This window comes from Equus asinus, chromosome 22 (assembly GCF_041296235.1).
Source record: "Equus asinus isolate D_3611 breed Donkey chromosome 22, EquAss-T2T_v2, whole genome shotgun sequence".
Lineage (NCBI taxonomy): Eukaryota > Metazoa > Chordata > Mammalia > Perissodactyla > Equidae > Equus > Equus asinus.
The window spans coordinates 64228522-64244863 of record NC_091811.1 but is presented as its reverse complement, the minus strand read 5'-3'; the positions used below and the strand labels follow the sequence as shown (position 1 = coordinate 64244863).

Genomic DNA, 16342 nt, shown 5'->3' with positions numbered 1-16342 from the left:
TCCAGCGAAGCCTTCATCGCAGACGTTGACAGCTATCAGGGACAGCAGATGGAGCAGCACGGACAAAGGCACGGGGGCGGGAAATGGCCCGGCACGCTTGCAGTTTGCTGTTGTTGACACAGAAAGTAAACAGGGCAGCGGTGGCAGGAGATGAGTGCACGGTGGTAGAAAGAGGCCAGACGGAGAAGAATTCAATTCTATGAACTGGCCGTACCATGGAGTTTGTTTTTAGGTGGGAAATACTGAAACAGGTTTTAAATGGGGGATGGGGGGGGGTGATATAACCCGATCTGCTCTTTCCAGTCTCTCTGCAGTGTGAAAGATGGAATGATGTGGGGGGTGGGGTGGGCAGAGAGGGCAAACCTAGAAGGAAGGGCTCCACTGAGGCCACTGTAACCACAGCCCCAGCGAGAAGCCAAGGCACGGCCACGGAAACGGGGAAGGAGGGCTGAGCAGAGGGATTCTCCGGAGGTCAGCAGGACTTGATCAGGTCGGGGCTGGGGAGGCAGGGGGCATGTTTCTTCATTAGAGTAAAGCCTGATCCTCTGAAAGCCCTCGCTGTGGGACTCAGGTCAGCTCGGGACCCTTGCCCGTGAACTTGGAGGGGCACTGCATTTTTAGACATGTGGAACTCGACTGTGCTTAATACCTAATTCCCCGTATCATTATTGTCACCTTCCTTCCTGTGTTGTCAGAAGCTCCCCCTGGAGAAAACAGCAATGCTCGACTCTGCTGATGATTATCAGTTTCATAACATGTCACCCACGGCCGCAGCGCAACCGTGCATCTTAGCTTGGGAGGCCCACTGATGGGTAATTTCCCCTGGTGCTCCTGTACGGTAATAATGATCATTTATCTCATTTTACCTTATTTCTTGAAGTAACATTCAAAGATGGATAAATCACCCCATTCCTAAGACTGCTGGAGAAAACCAAGAACCAAAGGCCACCAAGAAGATACATTTCCGTGCTTACAACTCCCTCCTCTCCCTTACCCGGCCGGCACCTGCTTTCTGCTTTACTCCAGCCACCAAGTGGGCAGCTCTGGAGCTCTGCGGAGCCTGAGGATGCTCAGGCGCAGAGCCCACTCAGCTAAGGGCGAGGCCACAGCTGGGAGGATGACTCATGCTGCAGCCAGAAAGAAAACAAATGGTTGCAGAAATTTGGTGGCAATGGGGTAACGGTGGGGTGAGGAGATGTGGAGAGGCCACTGCTTTTTCCAGGAAATTGGTTAGTGAAACACTTCTGGTGGGAAAGGACTAAAAAAAAAAAAAAGGTCCACTTACTGATACAAGAAATCAGATCATTAAATCTTTCCTTAGGAAAGAGGGGGTTTTCCAGCCCACGGAAATAGAGCTTCAGAACGCCAGCAACTGAGTTAATATCATGATTATTCTGGTCGTCAGCCAAAGGATTTTCACCTGAAAAAAAAATTCGTTATAAGCATAGTGCTTCTCTTTTTCTCCTCTGAACAAAAATACGTTTCTATACTCACACACACACATTTCTATATATACACATATCTTTTAATTACACTTTATGTACAATTATATGGTACTAAAATGAAAATAATTGGTTTAGATATCCCACCCCATGATTAAAGTAAAAATAGTTGGCTAAAATAAAGCTTTTTTTATCGTATGCTAGCAAATAATCCCTTACAAGTTACCCAAATCTTAAAATAAAATATTGTGGGATTTATAATTTTACCTAACTTTCTTTTTTAAAGCTAAAATCTGTAATCTTAGTTTGACATGAATTCAAAGATGACATTGTGTGTTTCTTATCCTACTGGGGAAAAAACCCACAATATAAGTCTGTCTGACTATGCTATATGGATCAGCAAAATTTATCAGAAATATTATAGGATTTACCTAACTGTGAATATCTATAATTAAGGAAATAAGTGTTTCCCAAAACGGCAGGGTTCTGTTCACAGCACATTTGAAAGCTGCTTTCAGCAACGGGAAATTTTGAAATCAGACAGAGAAATTTGAAAATGTACCCTTAGGAATTTGTATAAAAAGTGGAAATTTTAAAAATATATCATAAATACGAAATTATATCCTTTATGGTAAGCAGTTTTAAAATACTAGGTAACTGGCCTGGCTACACCACCTCCCTAAGAATTAAATTGAGATAAAATCCTTAAGAAGTGCAACATAATATGCAGCCTTAAGTCAAACTCCATTTCTTATTGACAGGTCTGCTTTTTCTTTCTCTTCTAAAGTTCATAAAAATTGTACATTGCATTTTAACTTATTTTTTTTTGCCTGTTGGGGCAGTTTAGTTTCATGGACCTGTGGTTCCTTTTTCTCTGCTCCTAGGGCAGGAAATCATTGAACATGAATTGACCAAAATGTTTTTTTTTGGCCCACTGTGAGAAAGCCTCACCCAAAAAGATCACTAACACATAACAAATACCAGGGGAATTTCCAGGGAAAATAATAAAGCCTTTGCCTGTGGCGGCTGGCACAGGAACCTGACGTTTTACTACACTTTCAACTCATCCTGAATATGGTCAGAGTCTTGGAAGACTTTGCTGCTGCGAGGGGAGGCTGCGCTGCTCTCCACTTCGTATCAGTCAGAGAATCTGGAACAGGAAAAACCATCTGGCTCCATTTACCTCTTCAACTCAGGTTTCAAACTTTCAAGGGCTCTGTGCCAAGTCTGGGCCAGGGGAAACGGGATGGAGGGAGAGCGAAGGTGGCCTTGTCTCCACGCCGTGATGGCCCTCCCTCCGCTCTCTCGGCTTGACTTCCAAGCACAGGAGGAATGGGCAGATGTATCCAGAAGCAGACACAACACAAAGCATTACAAGTGGAGAGCATTAATAACTCGAGCCGTCACTACAGAGCTAGGCCTTCTCATGGATTATACCTATCTCACAGCGATCCTGGAATTTTGCAGATGAGGACCGAGGCCAAAAGAAGAGACGAGTAACTTGACCCGAATCACACGATTAGTAAATGAAAGAGTCTCAGTTGATTCCAGGTCTGCCTGCACTGAAGTGTACGGGTTTGCGAATCATAATGTGCTAATTAACAGTTTAGGAGGACTCATCTGACAGCCAATTGTGAACAAGAGTAAGACACTGACTAAGGCCACAGGGAAGGAGCCTGGGGATGGACAGCAGAGGAAGGAAAGAGGGAGTGGACACGAAGCTGGGAGGCGTTGCCTCAAACACCTGCTGTCTAGGCCCAGGGCTGTTCCTGCCACTCTTCTAGAACCATGCGATGCACCACCTTTGACACATGTGCTGAAGATTATAAATGCCAATCCTAAACCAGGACACAGAGCTCATACGCTTTTCTATACTTGATAAGGTGTTGGCTTTATGATTTTGGCTTCAATTCTCAGCTATTCTAAATAGCTTAATTCTGAATTCTGAATTCAACATTCAAAATGAAGTAAATACAAAGAGAAGAAAGGTTTTGAAGATACACAGAATGAGTATGCCACTTCACTCCACTGAAAATGATGACTTTTTAACATGGTTTGCTTATAGGGATGGACACGCACTTACCTCTCTCAAATGAATTTTTAATGTCATTGACTTCCACCTGGGAACCAGACACTCTGAAAATCCCCTGATGCTGAAGACCTAAAGAGGATAGAGGAAAAGAGGATGAAACGTCCCATTGCATCCTCCAGTTCCCCTTCTCCCAATAATTAAATGTTAAATGGGAAGACACATTTACTGAAATACTCTTAGTGATTGTTTTTTAAAAGGAGATTTCCGTAGTTTATGGCTTACCATAGAGATTGATGAACCGAATACAGCTTTCCACAATGAGGGGGATAATCTGGCCTGAGTCCTGGGTAAAGAGATGGAAACCAGTTAACCGCAAAGGAGATCACACGTAATCATCACACATAATAATAAAGCTCGCAGTTTAACCCTAATTAAAGAATGATTTTTACTCTTTTGGATAATGACTTCCAAATACACTTCCTTTAAAATACACCACAAGGGCCAAAAATAAAATTATATTTAACCAAAGGTATATTTCAGTTCTGGAGCAAACCAAATTAAATACATTTAAGGCAATCCTGTTTCAACTCACTCTGCTGTGCTTAGATGTCAAAGCGAATTCACCTCTTTTACTTATATTTAGGCTCACATACCAACATGAATACATGAATCATTCATTTTTTTAAAGGTTACTTTTACAAGTAATTAATCCAATGGATCCAAAAAGAACTCTGCGTATTCGAACCGTGTCATCTTAGGACTGACCGGCTGTACTAATCACTAAACACAACCTTCCAGCCACTGCAGGATCCTCTGTGACCTCTCTGATCTAGATGACCACAGTTCTAAATAGGCTGACATCTTTCCAGATGCATGATATGAGAACTGCTTTACAGACGCCTTTAATGTGTCATGTACGCATTTAGTTTGCATCAGAACTTACTCATCCTTATAGATTTCTCATTGTTATTTTTTCATGTTTTAAGGGTTAAGAAAAAAAACTGTACAAATGCATATCCCATAAGATCCCTTTTTTTAAGAAGGAACGTGTTTTGGCCTTCTTTCCCCACATCTTGTAGTATAGTCAGTGCACTCTGCTGAACAAATGTGAATTCTGGAAATGTTTTAAAACACGTGTAGGATGACAAATGAGACGAAGGAGCTGCTGAGGTCACAGTTAAATATGCATCAACGCCATGCACTCCACGTAGTTAAAGACGGTTACTGACTATGGAGTTATTTTTCATGGGCTTTTAAGACTCTGCTCTTTCAGGAATTAGATCTTCAAAGGAAACATGAAGGTTCAAAATGATTAGCTGACAGCGGGTCCTAATTCACGAGGAACTTTATTTTGAAACACAAGAATTTGGTTGTCTTAACATATTGGAACAGTTCAGAATCCACTAACTTTCAATTAAGCGACTGGGGAAGGACCAGGAATAATGCAGCTCAGCAATTTAAACTCTCCACTACTCCTAGAACGGGCAAGCTACTTCTGGACGAATAGTTTTATTTTAGGTTTTACAACAATCTAATCAGTGTATATACCAGTTAATGGTTCAATTACTTCTGGAGGTTGTACTAAGTTTCTCTAATTAGTGAATTTGTTTTAGGAGCATAAGCTTTATTAATTTCTTAAAGAAAATCCTTGAGAATAAAAACTCTTTTCAGTGTGGACTAGCTGGCTTAAGAATAGCAATGTCATTACATCAAAATTCTTTAAGATACAAGTGTGGTTTCGGGGAAGCAGGCTTTATTCATGTAACACTGTAATCTACAAGAGCAACAAATATTCAAATGTAAGTGATAAAAGGAGATGTTAGCTCACATCTCTGCTGAACTTAGTATTAAGACAAAAAGAAAAACAAAGAACAAAAGGTCATTAAAAGGAAAATGTTTGCGCTAAGAGAGTTCTAAATAAAAACGTCCTAGCCTTTCACACTATTTAAAAAATATTTTCGTCTCCACATTACTCAGGTAATTGCCAATCTTTTAGGTAATATTGGTATTTCATTCAGATAGAATGAATTTTAGAGTCAAAAAGTAATGAGTGTGTGTGTTTTAATTTAATTTCACGGATGCCAGATGCTTTGGTAGGAAACATTTTACAAGTGACACAATGGGCTGTGCCCCACCTACCATCGACACAAACCCCTTTGCGTCTTGCTTTCTCCATGGGAAAAAGGAAAAATGGTTTTGTTCTTGCTGCCTTACAGTGATACTGTGGGGACCTCAACTGACCAGGTGCTTTTCACAATGTAGAGAGAGCTTCTGTATCTGCTATTTTACATCTATTACCAAAGATTCTTTAATATGCCATCTGGGAAGCTGGAGAGCCCACAAATGTGAATTTTCCGTGATGACTGGTTCACTCCTCTTTGGTACCTAAATTTGGTTTCCTTTAACGGTTCTTAATGAACAATCTTTAAAAAATATAATACGTGCTTTCCTATCATCTTAAGCAGTTATTCTCGTACTGTGTTATGAAATACCACGGAATCATACATTGCTTCTTTGAGTTTTCTCTATTCTTTCTCTGCCAGGCCATCGGCTGCACAGCACAGTGCTTTCATTTTATCGTTCCCTTCTGTCCATCTAATGTGCCCCTGCTTAGAAGCCCTGGGCTGGAAACTAGATAATCAGATTTGACAATAATTTTATATTAAATTAGACCCAATAAGGCTCTTCTGGGTTTAGGCTTACGGCAGTGGATTCGTAATTGCTATTTAGGTTGTTCAGTGGCTTTTCACTTAATTCCAGGGTTAGGGCTCATTATGAGGCTTCCAGAGGTTTTTAATCTCTCTCTCTATGTATGTGTCTATCTGTCAATCTATCCATATGTATGCCACACGCACACACATTTTTTAAGCATTAGTGCACATATTCAGTAAAAGATCTGTCTCTTAAGAAAGACGCCTGTAACATATTATCATAGGAGGTTATGAATGATGTGGTCTCCTACATAAATCTAGTCTTTAGAAACACTGCAGCTCATGCCATAAACTGTTAGCTGGGACAGTTCTTCTCTTTTCTGTATAATTTACATGAAAGTCCATAATCCAGAATTAAATGTGCATTTGTTATTTAATATCGACTTTGCTTAATAAAAGCCATTGACCCAAATTTGGTATGTTTGCCAAATACATAATGTAAAAACTAAGAGTTTCTCCAGTTTTACTAGAGAAGACTGTTCCTCTTAAAATCAGTGTCTGAGTTCTATAATTCCCTTCTGAGTAAAACCTATTTGTAAACTTGTCTAATTTCCAACTGCAAACATTTTTCTTCTAAAGACATTAAAAAAATCTAAAGCCAAGCATGATTATGATTTGAAAATGACACCAAGAGCGAAAGAGGCTGTGCCCTCACGTCCCTCTAGCACTATACCTGATGTCTCGCGTGCGAGTTCCTTCGTCCTCGGCTAGAAGCATTATCAGAAATACAGGATGAAAAAGAAGACAGAGTAAACACAGCAGAGATTCCAGATACAGACCACAGGGTCTTACAATTTACCCAATATAATGAATTCCGCAAGTCAGGGGAAATCAAAACTCTTGCTGTGCTCCAAGAGCTACCCTAATTATGGACTTTAAAAATGTATTTTGTGCCATCTCATTTGCACAAGTAAAAACAAAACATTTTATCACATAGCTCTTTTCCTTTTTGCACAAATTATGGCTTTTTTTTTTTTTTTAAGAAAGAAAGAGGGCTTTCTCTTTTGCCAGCATAATAATACCCACATTGATTTCCTCTTCTGACGGCACTCAAACCAAATATTCTTTCCTCTCTGACTTCAGGAAATATTATATTGATTTTCTGGGAAAGCGAAGAGCCCCAGGACAGACTTGGACATAATGACCCGCCTCCTTTGACGAGAGGCTGAGACCATTATAGTAAGAAGCGTGGAGATCAGCCACCCAGATGGCTGGTGCCAGTACCTTGACGAATGTTTCCAAATCCCCATTAAACAACTTAGCATTATACTGGGAGCGGGGTCTGGACTTCCTGTGTTTCTGGGGCTTAGGGGGAACATTTGGAGGCCTAAGGGAAGGGAATATAATTACTGAGAATGGCAGAAATCAAACAATAAACGAAACACGCATAGGTCACATCAAAATCACAAAACACAGGAATTCTTGCGTTCCTTCCCCACCCCCACCCATGGGGAAAAGAGTCCTTCCCCTTTCCCATTCATTTACTTTCACTTATGTATCCGAAATCACACAGGCTATTCATTCAGACTCCTCTTTTCCTGTATCTTGTAGCTAACGTTGGTTTGATGGTTTATTTAAAGATAGTAAGCATCACCAAATGGAATTGCGAGCTATTTGGCCAAGTGCTATAAAGCAAGGTTTGTATTATTTGGCTTACAGGTCACACAGAAAACACAAGAGATCATAAAAATTAGGGCTCTGATAGATCCCCATGTGAGAAATTAAATATAACACTTTTAGTTCCAACATAATTCTTCAATGCAAATAACATCACATTTGCTCAATATCCCTCAACTATTAATGGGATTTTATTTTATGCAAAAGTAACTATTAATGGATTATAAGTGGAAAAAACAGAGTTTGATTTCAATGCTATTTCTAGGGGGGAGGCATGAATTGTTATTTCTTCAAAACAAACTATCTCATCACCTCAATATTTGTAGAGCATTAGGATGCACCCATTTATTCTGTTCTGAACTTTCTATCTCCGGTCTGTTTGCTTTGATGGCTAAGCCAGTCTCTCTGACATACGCACAGCCAGTGCACCATGCACTATATTTAGAAACCCTGCAGCATCTTGATGTGTAATTGGAGACAAGGAACCTCTTCTGTCCTCTTCCTTTAGAGCAAAGAGGGCCAGGATTACCCACCCACCTTCTACAACCGTGCTGAAGGGAACACGTGGAAGAAGAGTCTAAGACCGCTCTCTGGACATTCCACTTCAACTCCTCCTAAGCTGGAAGGCTTATATAACAATGTCCCTCACACTTGGAAATTAGGTAAAGCCCTTCATTAAGCTGCAAACTCTCTAGGAAGAATTACCTTTCATAGTTCATTAAAGTTCAGAAAGGCCAGTTTAGAAACAAAAATCCCAAGGATTATGTGGAAGCCTGACTAGCTTCATAGCATATTACTGTAGCAATCAGGTAGGGGAACAAATGTGCTGATACAGCCTTCCAGAGCCCGAGTCTAAGGCTCTCCCAGCAGGTGGCCCATACGACTAAAGCGGGTACAGCAGCAGCACCTGAAGCCCACGGTGCTTGAGAGGCTAAAAGGAGCCTTTGCAAGTGTCCAGAAGCCAATATGGAAACTTCTGCCAGGCAGCATGTCATAATCTGCCACTGCTGAAATTTCTGGAATTTCTTTTATGCACTGAATTCTGTGCCATTCACAGAGGAAAGGATCTGGTAAGTGTAAAAAAACAATACAACTCCCCACCACGGAATTTAACCATATGTGCTTGATTTCACCCACTCTTTTCATTATTTTAGAAGTGTTTTAAAATTAGACTTTATTTTTATTCAGGTATGGCAAGGCCAACAGATCAGAAGACAATTATCAGTGAAAAGACAGTTTGTTACAGTTCCCAAAAGGAAGGGGCCTGCTACTACCAGGGGGGTCACATGGGGAAGCACCAGGGTGGGTCAGGAGGCAGAGGGGGTGAGGGAAAATGTGGGCAACAGCCTTTGTTGTGGTTCCTGTGGGAAGGAACAGGCAAGGCAGGGTAAGCAGGTTTAGGATTGGCTAGTTTGAATAATTGTGGTGGGCTCTGTAGCTGTCCCTAGTTGTCTGGTACCTGGCCTGTGGGTGATGCAGGAAGGGGCACAGTGGCCCTGAGTGGGAAAGCTGGCTAAAGCAGGTGCTGGAGGGTCTGCGCCCTGGGTTGGTTGATTTTTATACAAAAGGTACACCAGCAAGTAAGTCTTTTCCTATCTCTAGGAATTGGCCAGCCCTTAGAGTGGCAGTCCCTCCACAGTCAGCAAGGCCCCATAGTATCCAAGCATCAAATATAGAAACTAGAAAATGTGGTTATGACAACAAGGTCCAACAGAGCTTTACATGTGATGCCATCTGGAGCTGCTGATGAAGCTAAGAACACAGGTTCACTCTGTTTGGTCCCTGATTCGCGGGACAAGCACATCTTGTAGCTGGAGCCAAAGCCTCGGGCGGCGCTGGATAACTGTTCCTCCATGCCTGACAGATGCAGAGGAAGCCCCCGCTGGGACTCATGCAGGGACGTCTTTCGAGTCTTCTCTCATAAGCCTGAAAATTGCCTCTCCCGATGGTTCTAAAGTAGCAGGCAAATGTGAAGATACTGAAGATATGAGAGGACTCTGAGACTAAACAGACTGCATGAGAGCTTAGCAAAGTCATCTCGGCGGCAGAGGTGCTTATCCGGCAGACTGGGGTGCGGACGGTTCTGCCTCTACCTTGTACACGTCAGGCGAGCAGAACCAGGGCCACTGAACATCATGCTGGGTGTGGGCCCACCACACAACTTCCTGATAACCTTGCTTCCGGCGAAGGATGCCCAAATGGATGAGAGGAAGCACCAGTCAGACTGATGTGAATATCCAGTCTGTCTGGCAATTACAGCTCTCACTGCCAATGAACATATTTGCATTGCTTCCTTTTTAAAAAAATCTTTTTTTGAAGTGCCTCACATTAATTATAAGTTAGAAACAACAGGTGAAATAGTTGATAGTGCAAAGAGACAGTCTAAGTGGACGAAGCTCCATAAGCTGCACATTACTATGCAGAAGGAACAGTCCTCTTTGTCCCCGACATAGGGAAGAAAAATCTCAACACTTTTATATAGTTTAGACAAGTCAGTAGCTGTATCTTTCCAGCTGCTTCACCGAGAAGTCAGAGGGGCTTCCTTTTGAATAAATTGCTCAGCAGAAACATTACAGAACCTTGAAAATCAACTTGCCAATTACTTAACAGACATGTCACTGTTCTACGCCCCTCTTCCCTCAAAGAGAACTGAACTTCAAAAGTGCAAAGTCTTGCTATGTCAATTAGAGTAATTTCCGGCTGTTGGACAAATGTTGACATAAAAAAATAAAAGCTGCCACGAACTTTCCTCAACCCAAATCAGAATCTGCCTCCAAAAAGGCTCTTCTTTACTCAGCAGTGGTTTCAAAATCCTTCCGTGAAAGAAAATGCAGCAGCGTGGTATGGTTGTAGGAGTTCAAAGTTAAATTTTTAAAGGGAACGAAACAGGGGTAGAGAGCTAAAAATCCCAAGAGTGTTCAATACAGCTCTCATTTTTACATTTGTCATAAGGGAAGGAGGAACAGTAAGTAACTAATCATACTTTCTATTCGTTAACAGTGGATATGCACGTAATATTGCTTGTTAATTAAATTATTGAATCAAAAGTCTTAGACTATTTCTAGAAACGTAAATGTTTTGGATTAGACAAGCCAAACCCATTCAATTTAGGTCTTTTTTTTTTTTGCTGAGTCTGCTCATTAAACAGCTTTACAATTCCACCAGGAAACCCTCAGATCTGCCAGAGCAAACATGGTTTTGTGAGAACCCCAAACATTTCATGTTGCTCTGTTTTCTCAAGCCAAAACTATCTTCCGTGTTCATTAACAAAATATGTATATTCTTGTAGCATTTAAATGGTTGCTTCTTGTTGAAGAGAAAAGAAAGTGAGACGCAAGATGAGTTATGAGAAAATATTTTCCTACCTTGTAGTCATATATTCAGCTCTATGACCTGCAGAAAAAAATATGAAAATAAGTAAATTGAATGGAATCAGTGGAATGCATTTGGTGATCTTTTGTATCATCTGTCCCTTATTTTAAGATGTTGAGTATATAGTAACTCACACATTTTATGCTGGAAAGCATGAGGACAGCATATAAAGATAGACAAGTAATTCAAAGTAAATATTTCATAAAGTCTATACATAAAGTTTAATAAATTCTATAGATTGGAGAAACATGTTTCACTTGGCAATCTGAGGCAGAGAGTTTTAGTTTTTTTAAACCAGAAATAGCTGCTTGATCTTAACTGTAAGTTTAAGGATGAAATACAAATAAAACACATCCAAGATTCGAACGTTAGTTATTGCCTTGTCTTGATTGATACTCAAGGGGGAGAAGGAAGGGGTCAAATAAGGTTGGGAGAACTCCAGTCCCTTTAGATTAAATTGGTCTTCTTTCTCTAATGTGAAATCAGGGAGAGAAGTTGCATTTTATAATCAGAAATGACATTTGCAGATGTTAAAGGACAAGGACATTAAATTATGCTACATTCCACCAAGTTGTAAGCTAAAAGCCTTTCACAGGGTTCTCTGTCATTTAAAACACAAGGTTCTTCTTATACATTCGAGCTTCCTGACTTGTTTTAAAAAACAGCTCTGTATTTTTGTAGTGCTCCTACAATCTGTGCTATTTCAAGTTTGAATGCTTCTGCTCTTTCATACACTGAGGGTGGAGCAGTGGGAATGGGTGTGGAGAGTGAACCATTCAACTGCTTTGTTTGCAAAATGATGATACGGTCCTCAAAGAGCTTGAAAATATAGCTGGTACAGAAGGGTCATGTTGCAGCACAAACAGGCGAGCCTGGCCCATTACACCATAATGCAGTCATTCAGACGTGTAGGGCAAGGTCAACAGAACAATCGTAGAGAAAGCTGGCTTGTAGTGAATGAGCACTCCCAGGCTGCAAGAGTCTTTTACTCTATTATCTGCTTTTGAATAACAAGTAACGAAGTATTTGATGAATATCTATTTACTAAACGGGGCAACGTTACTATCAGAAAATACCTTTCTCAACAGAGACCCCGGCCACTGTAAGTGTTGGTCTACCTATCATTTTAGTGTCATTCCCCTCCTTTCGCTGGCCTTCTGCTACTTTGGGGGACATGGAAAAAGAGAAGGTGACACAGAACTCCAGAATAATTTATAGCTATTCATAAGTGGGAGAGAAGACCTACTGGAAGTGGAGAGGGCAGACGGCGAGCTGAGTGTGGCACGTGGTGCCTTACGGGACATCCTTCAGCAGGAGCTGGCTGTTCAGGGTTAAAGTACAGGGAGAGGATAGGCTGGAGATGAAGATTTAAGAGTCACTGCCATTTACGTTGTGTTGGGGCCACAGGAGCTAGCTGAGATCCCCCAGCGTGAGTCAGCAGAAGGAGTAAAGGGTTGAGGGCAGAGAAACTATGTGGCTTGTGCTGTACTGTATGTTGATAACATAAGTATGACATAAAATACATTAGTAAAGCAATAAAAACAGCAATGATGCCTGATGTTTATCAGACACTGTTCTGAGCACTTTCTACATATTAACTCACAATTTTCACAATAACCTTATGAAGTAGGTACTATTATCATTCTTACTTTACAGAAGAGCATACGGAAGGTAAGTGAGTTGCCTGAAGTCATGTGGTTAGTAAAGGGTGGGTCTGGCATTAGGGTCCGGGTTGGTTTTAAGTCTAGATCTGAGCTCCCAAGGAATATATTGTAATAATGGAAGTCTGTTTTTCCCCCCAGCAAATACCCTGAAAGATCCTAGGAGAAAGGTAGGTCTTTTGGCTTACACTCCTGTCTGCTTCGTATGGCTAAAGCCAAATACACAATACTGGAGATTTAATAAACTGTTAAATAAATTTAATAAATATCTATAAAATTAAATTGAGTAACAGAGGTTTAATTATTCAAGTGATTCAGTAATAAAGATGCTAATGATAATTCCTTAAATATGAAATACTTTATAACTTTGAAATTTTGCTATTTTTGTTAAAATATCCCAACCAAACATTCTTTAGTTTTAGAAAAGATCATATATAAAATGGCTTAAAATCATTTTTCTCCATCCATCCATAGTTGACAGTATGACATAAAAAATTAAAAACCTATAACAGATCCATTTTGATTAATGAACCAAGAGTAAGCTTTGCAAGAACTATCATTCACAGTATAACCGCCACCACCACATCCATCGTTTTTTTCAGCTAATAGTACTGAGTGTGTCTCAACTGATGAATGAGGTTTTATTTTTTAATCAGTATCATCATTAACAGATCAATAACACACAAGCTTAGAAGAATATGCTTCCCAGAGAAATGTGAAAGCCTCCAGTGGTCTGAGGATTAGATTTCAATCCCTTTCTTTAGAAGGCTACTTAATTATTAAAAACAACAACTACCTCCCCACCGCCCCCACCCCCAGCCATATGGAAGGCAAAAATGACCCATGACCCAGGATGAGCTTGTTGCTGGTACAAACACCGACTCTGACTACTCTTAAAATTCCACTTGAAAATTAGGAAGTGAATTATTTTTCACAACTAAATGTGTTTTATCTCCACAGAGGAAAAGGGAAAACCAAAATATAGTTTGGTGGCAATTTGAGCCCCCAAACTAGATAAAATATTTAAAATGTGCACAGCTCAAACTGAACGAGGCACCCTTGATTTGGTCCCTAATGAATGATTGATGAGGCCTCCTGGCGTTACTTTCCAGTCCTTTTTCTTCCTTAAGATACCAACTACCGCAGTGCTTTTCTAAAAAGCATAATTATTCACAATCAGCTTCTCTTTTGAAAGTATATTTGTGCTCCTACTCACAGACAGACAATGGACTCACTGAGGAAAACCTATTTAATTCCTCTGTCAGGAACCTTATGCACAGGGCTAGAAACAATATAACCCAGAACTCAGCTTTCAGCATTAGATTTTCTGTATTTAGCAAAGACTGCATTGATATTTACACCCCTTAACTCCAAATGTTGTACACAAAGAAGCCAATGTGAACGTTAAGGCTCATTACCAAAAAAGAGAAAGAAAAAATTTCCATGCCTCAGTTTTATGGGTGTGTATAGCTCACTGACCGTGCTTGATTTAACTTCTCCAATTTAAAACCAAATGACGTCACCAAAGGATCTACTGGTGTTGCTGAAGGATGAAGAAGAAGATGATGCCTTTGGTCTTAACAACTCCTTGTGTGTTTCTTTCTCTTTCAACCATTTGCAAAGATTTGGGATTCTGAATTTTGACAGTGCCACTTTCAGAGCCCAATCTAGCTGCTCCGCAATGTTGTAAATCAAAGCACTTACTGGGCCACTGGTAGCCTGCCAGGAGCCAGCAGTGAGACAGGCCAAACACATGTCTGTAGTTACAGTGTCAGCTGGGTCCGATCCACGGCCTAATCCCTGGGTTAGGCTCTATTTGTTTTACTATGCAGGCAGTTTATGTAGCAGAGAGCCTAGTATAATTCAGCAATGTGATTTCTACATAAAAAGTCAGGACTGTCCCCAAACATCTCATTTAATCCTGTGTTACTAACTTAATTAGCCAAACCCAGACTTGGATTCCTTCACAAGGGCTCACCGTCGGATTATCTCACTGCGGGACAAGCGCCATTAACTCTCCTAGTCTCCCTGGTGTAAGCCTATTAATGTGAACAGGACTTGCGTGGAAGGCCAGCCCGCTCCCAATGGTTGAGCTAAAAGGGGGGCATGTCCTCCACGCTCGGCTTTTCTCTGGGCAAAGCTGCCAGCATCAAGCCCAGGCAGGGACCAACAACTGGTGTGCTGCCCAGCCTGCACGTGGGGCATGGCCAGGGAGCAGAGAGGTCTGCACACAGTGGGCAGAGGCCAGCGTGTCTGCTGCCACTGGATGAGGACAGCCAGTTTCTTATGCAGAATAAATCTAGTCCAGTGAAGGCCTGGTACACCTGAACACAGCTGGGTCACTAGGACACCAGAACCCACTGAAAGAAATCCCAAGATAAAGAAAGGCTGGCTTAGAGTTCACAAGGTACAATAGAGCCTTTCAGTAGAACTGAACTTTCAGTAGAGACACAGGTCAGTGGCTAAAGTCGGAATCTGGCATATGGATTCAGCAAACTGGCTAAAATAGAGCCCCATCCAATAATGGCATGTCAAATAATATTGACTGTTAGGGCCCTCTCTCCAGGAAGACATAAGGGAATCTATGTTGAATGAGCACCATAAAGGCTTCAGAGTGTGACCCCAAGCATAGCAACACGAGTGTGCATGCAACGCCCGGAATGAATGCATCCACAACTGAATCCCCTCCAACTCAGTTTCCAGAGTGCTATCTCCGGTCCTGTAGGGAGGGACTCGGTGCCTGCCAGCATTCGTCTCCACTTACGATAATTTATGCTTTGGTACAATGCTTTCTGCATAAAGGCATTTATGCTTCTGGCAGCTGACCTTGGGGGCACCACTGAAATATCAGGCATTTGTGCAAAATGGAGAAAAGAAAAAAAAGACCTTATATGATACTATGGGGGGAAAAAAGAGAAAAAAAGGGGACATGATTGCTGAAGCATGAAAACTATTCAAAGAAAAAAAGTTGTGTGTGTGTGTGTTTTTTAAAGTTCAAACCTCTGTTACAGAAGAGTTGAAAGATGAGCACAAGGAGTGTTCACATACCCTTCAATTGGATTTCCCAGTTGTTAAGATTTTGCCATAATGGCTTTATTTCCTTTTCTTTGGCGTTCTCTTTCTTTTTTCCTGAACTATTTGAAAGTAAGTCTCAGACATTATGACACTCAGCAAGCATTCCTTAAGAATAAGAATGTTATCCTTCATAACCATAATACCATTATCATATCTAGAAAAACTAATACTAATTCAATGGTATCATTCAATATATTCTATATTTAAATTTTCCCAATTGTCCTTAAAATGTCTTTTATAATTTTTGCTTTTTGATTCAGAATCTAATGAAAGTTCACATATTGTGTTGGGTTATTTTATTTTTTAAGACACTTTTTAGTAGTTTAAAGGTTAATTTTTTTTCTAAGTGAAACCAGCCTTTTATCTTAGAATCTGGCATCCTGTCTGTAATACATGGATTCTTAGGTCACGATGACCTTTCGCCATGTGGTC

General features: G+C 40.8%; 1 protein-coding gene across 4 annotated transcripts in view; it reads right to left on the bottom strand.

The window, feature by feature from the left end:
• The window catches only part of SRGAP1 (SLIT-ROBO Rho GTPase activating protein 1), a 258624-nt gene that overhangs the window by 35405 nt on the left and 206877 nt on the right, over nt 1-16342 (bottom strand). For 3 of the 4 annotated variants that reach the window (XM_044755489.2, XM_070494908.1, XM_070494909.1), the window contains 5 exons: nt 11168-11195; nt 7410-7512; nt 3757-3817; nt 3526-3603; nt 1286-1420 (listed from right to left, as the gene is read on the bottom strand). In XM_044755489.2, the coding sequence (XP_044611424.1) occupies nt 1286-1420; nt 3526-3603; nt 3757-3817; nt 7410-7512; nt 11168-11195 (405 nt within the window). Of the gene's footprint in view, nt 1-1285; nt 1421-3525; nt 3604-3756; nt 3818-6858; nt 6893-7409; nt 7513-11167; nt 11196-16342 lie in introns of all 4 variants that reach the window. The other variant, XM_044755491.2, reaches the window with a different exon arrangement.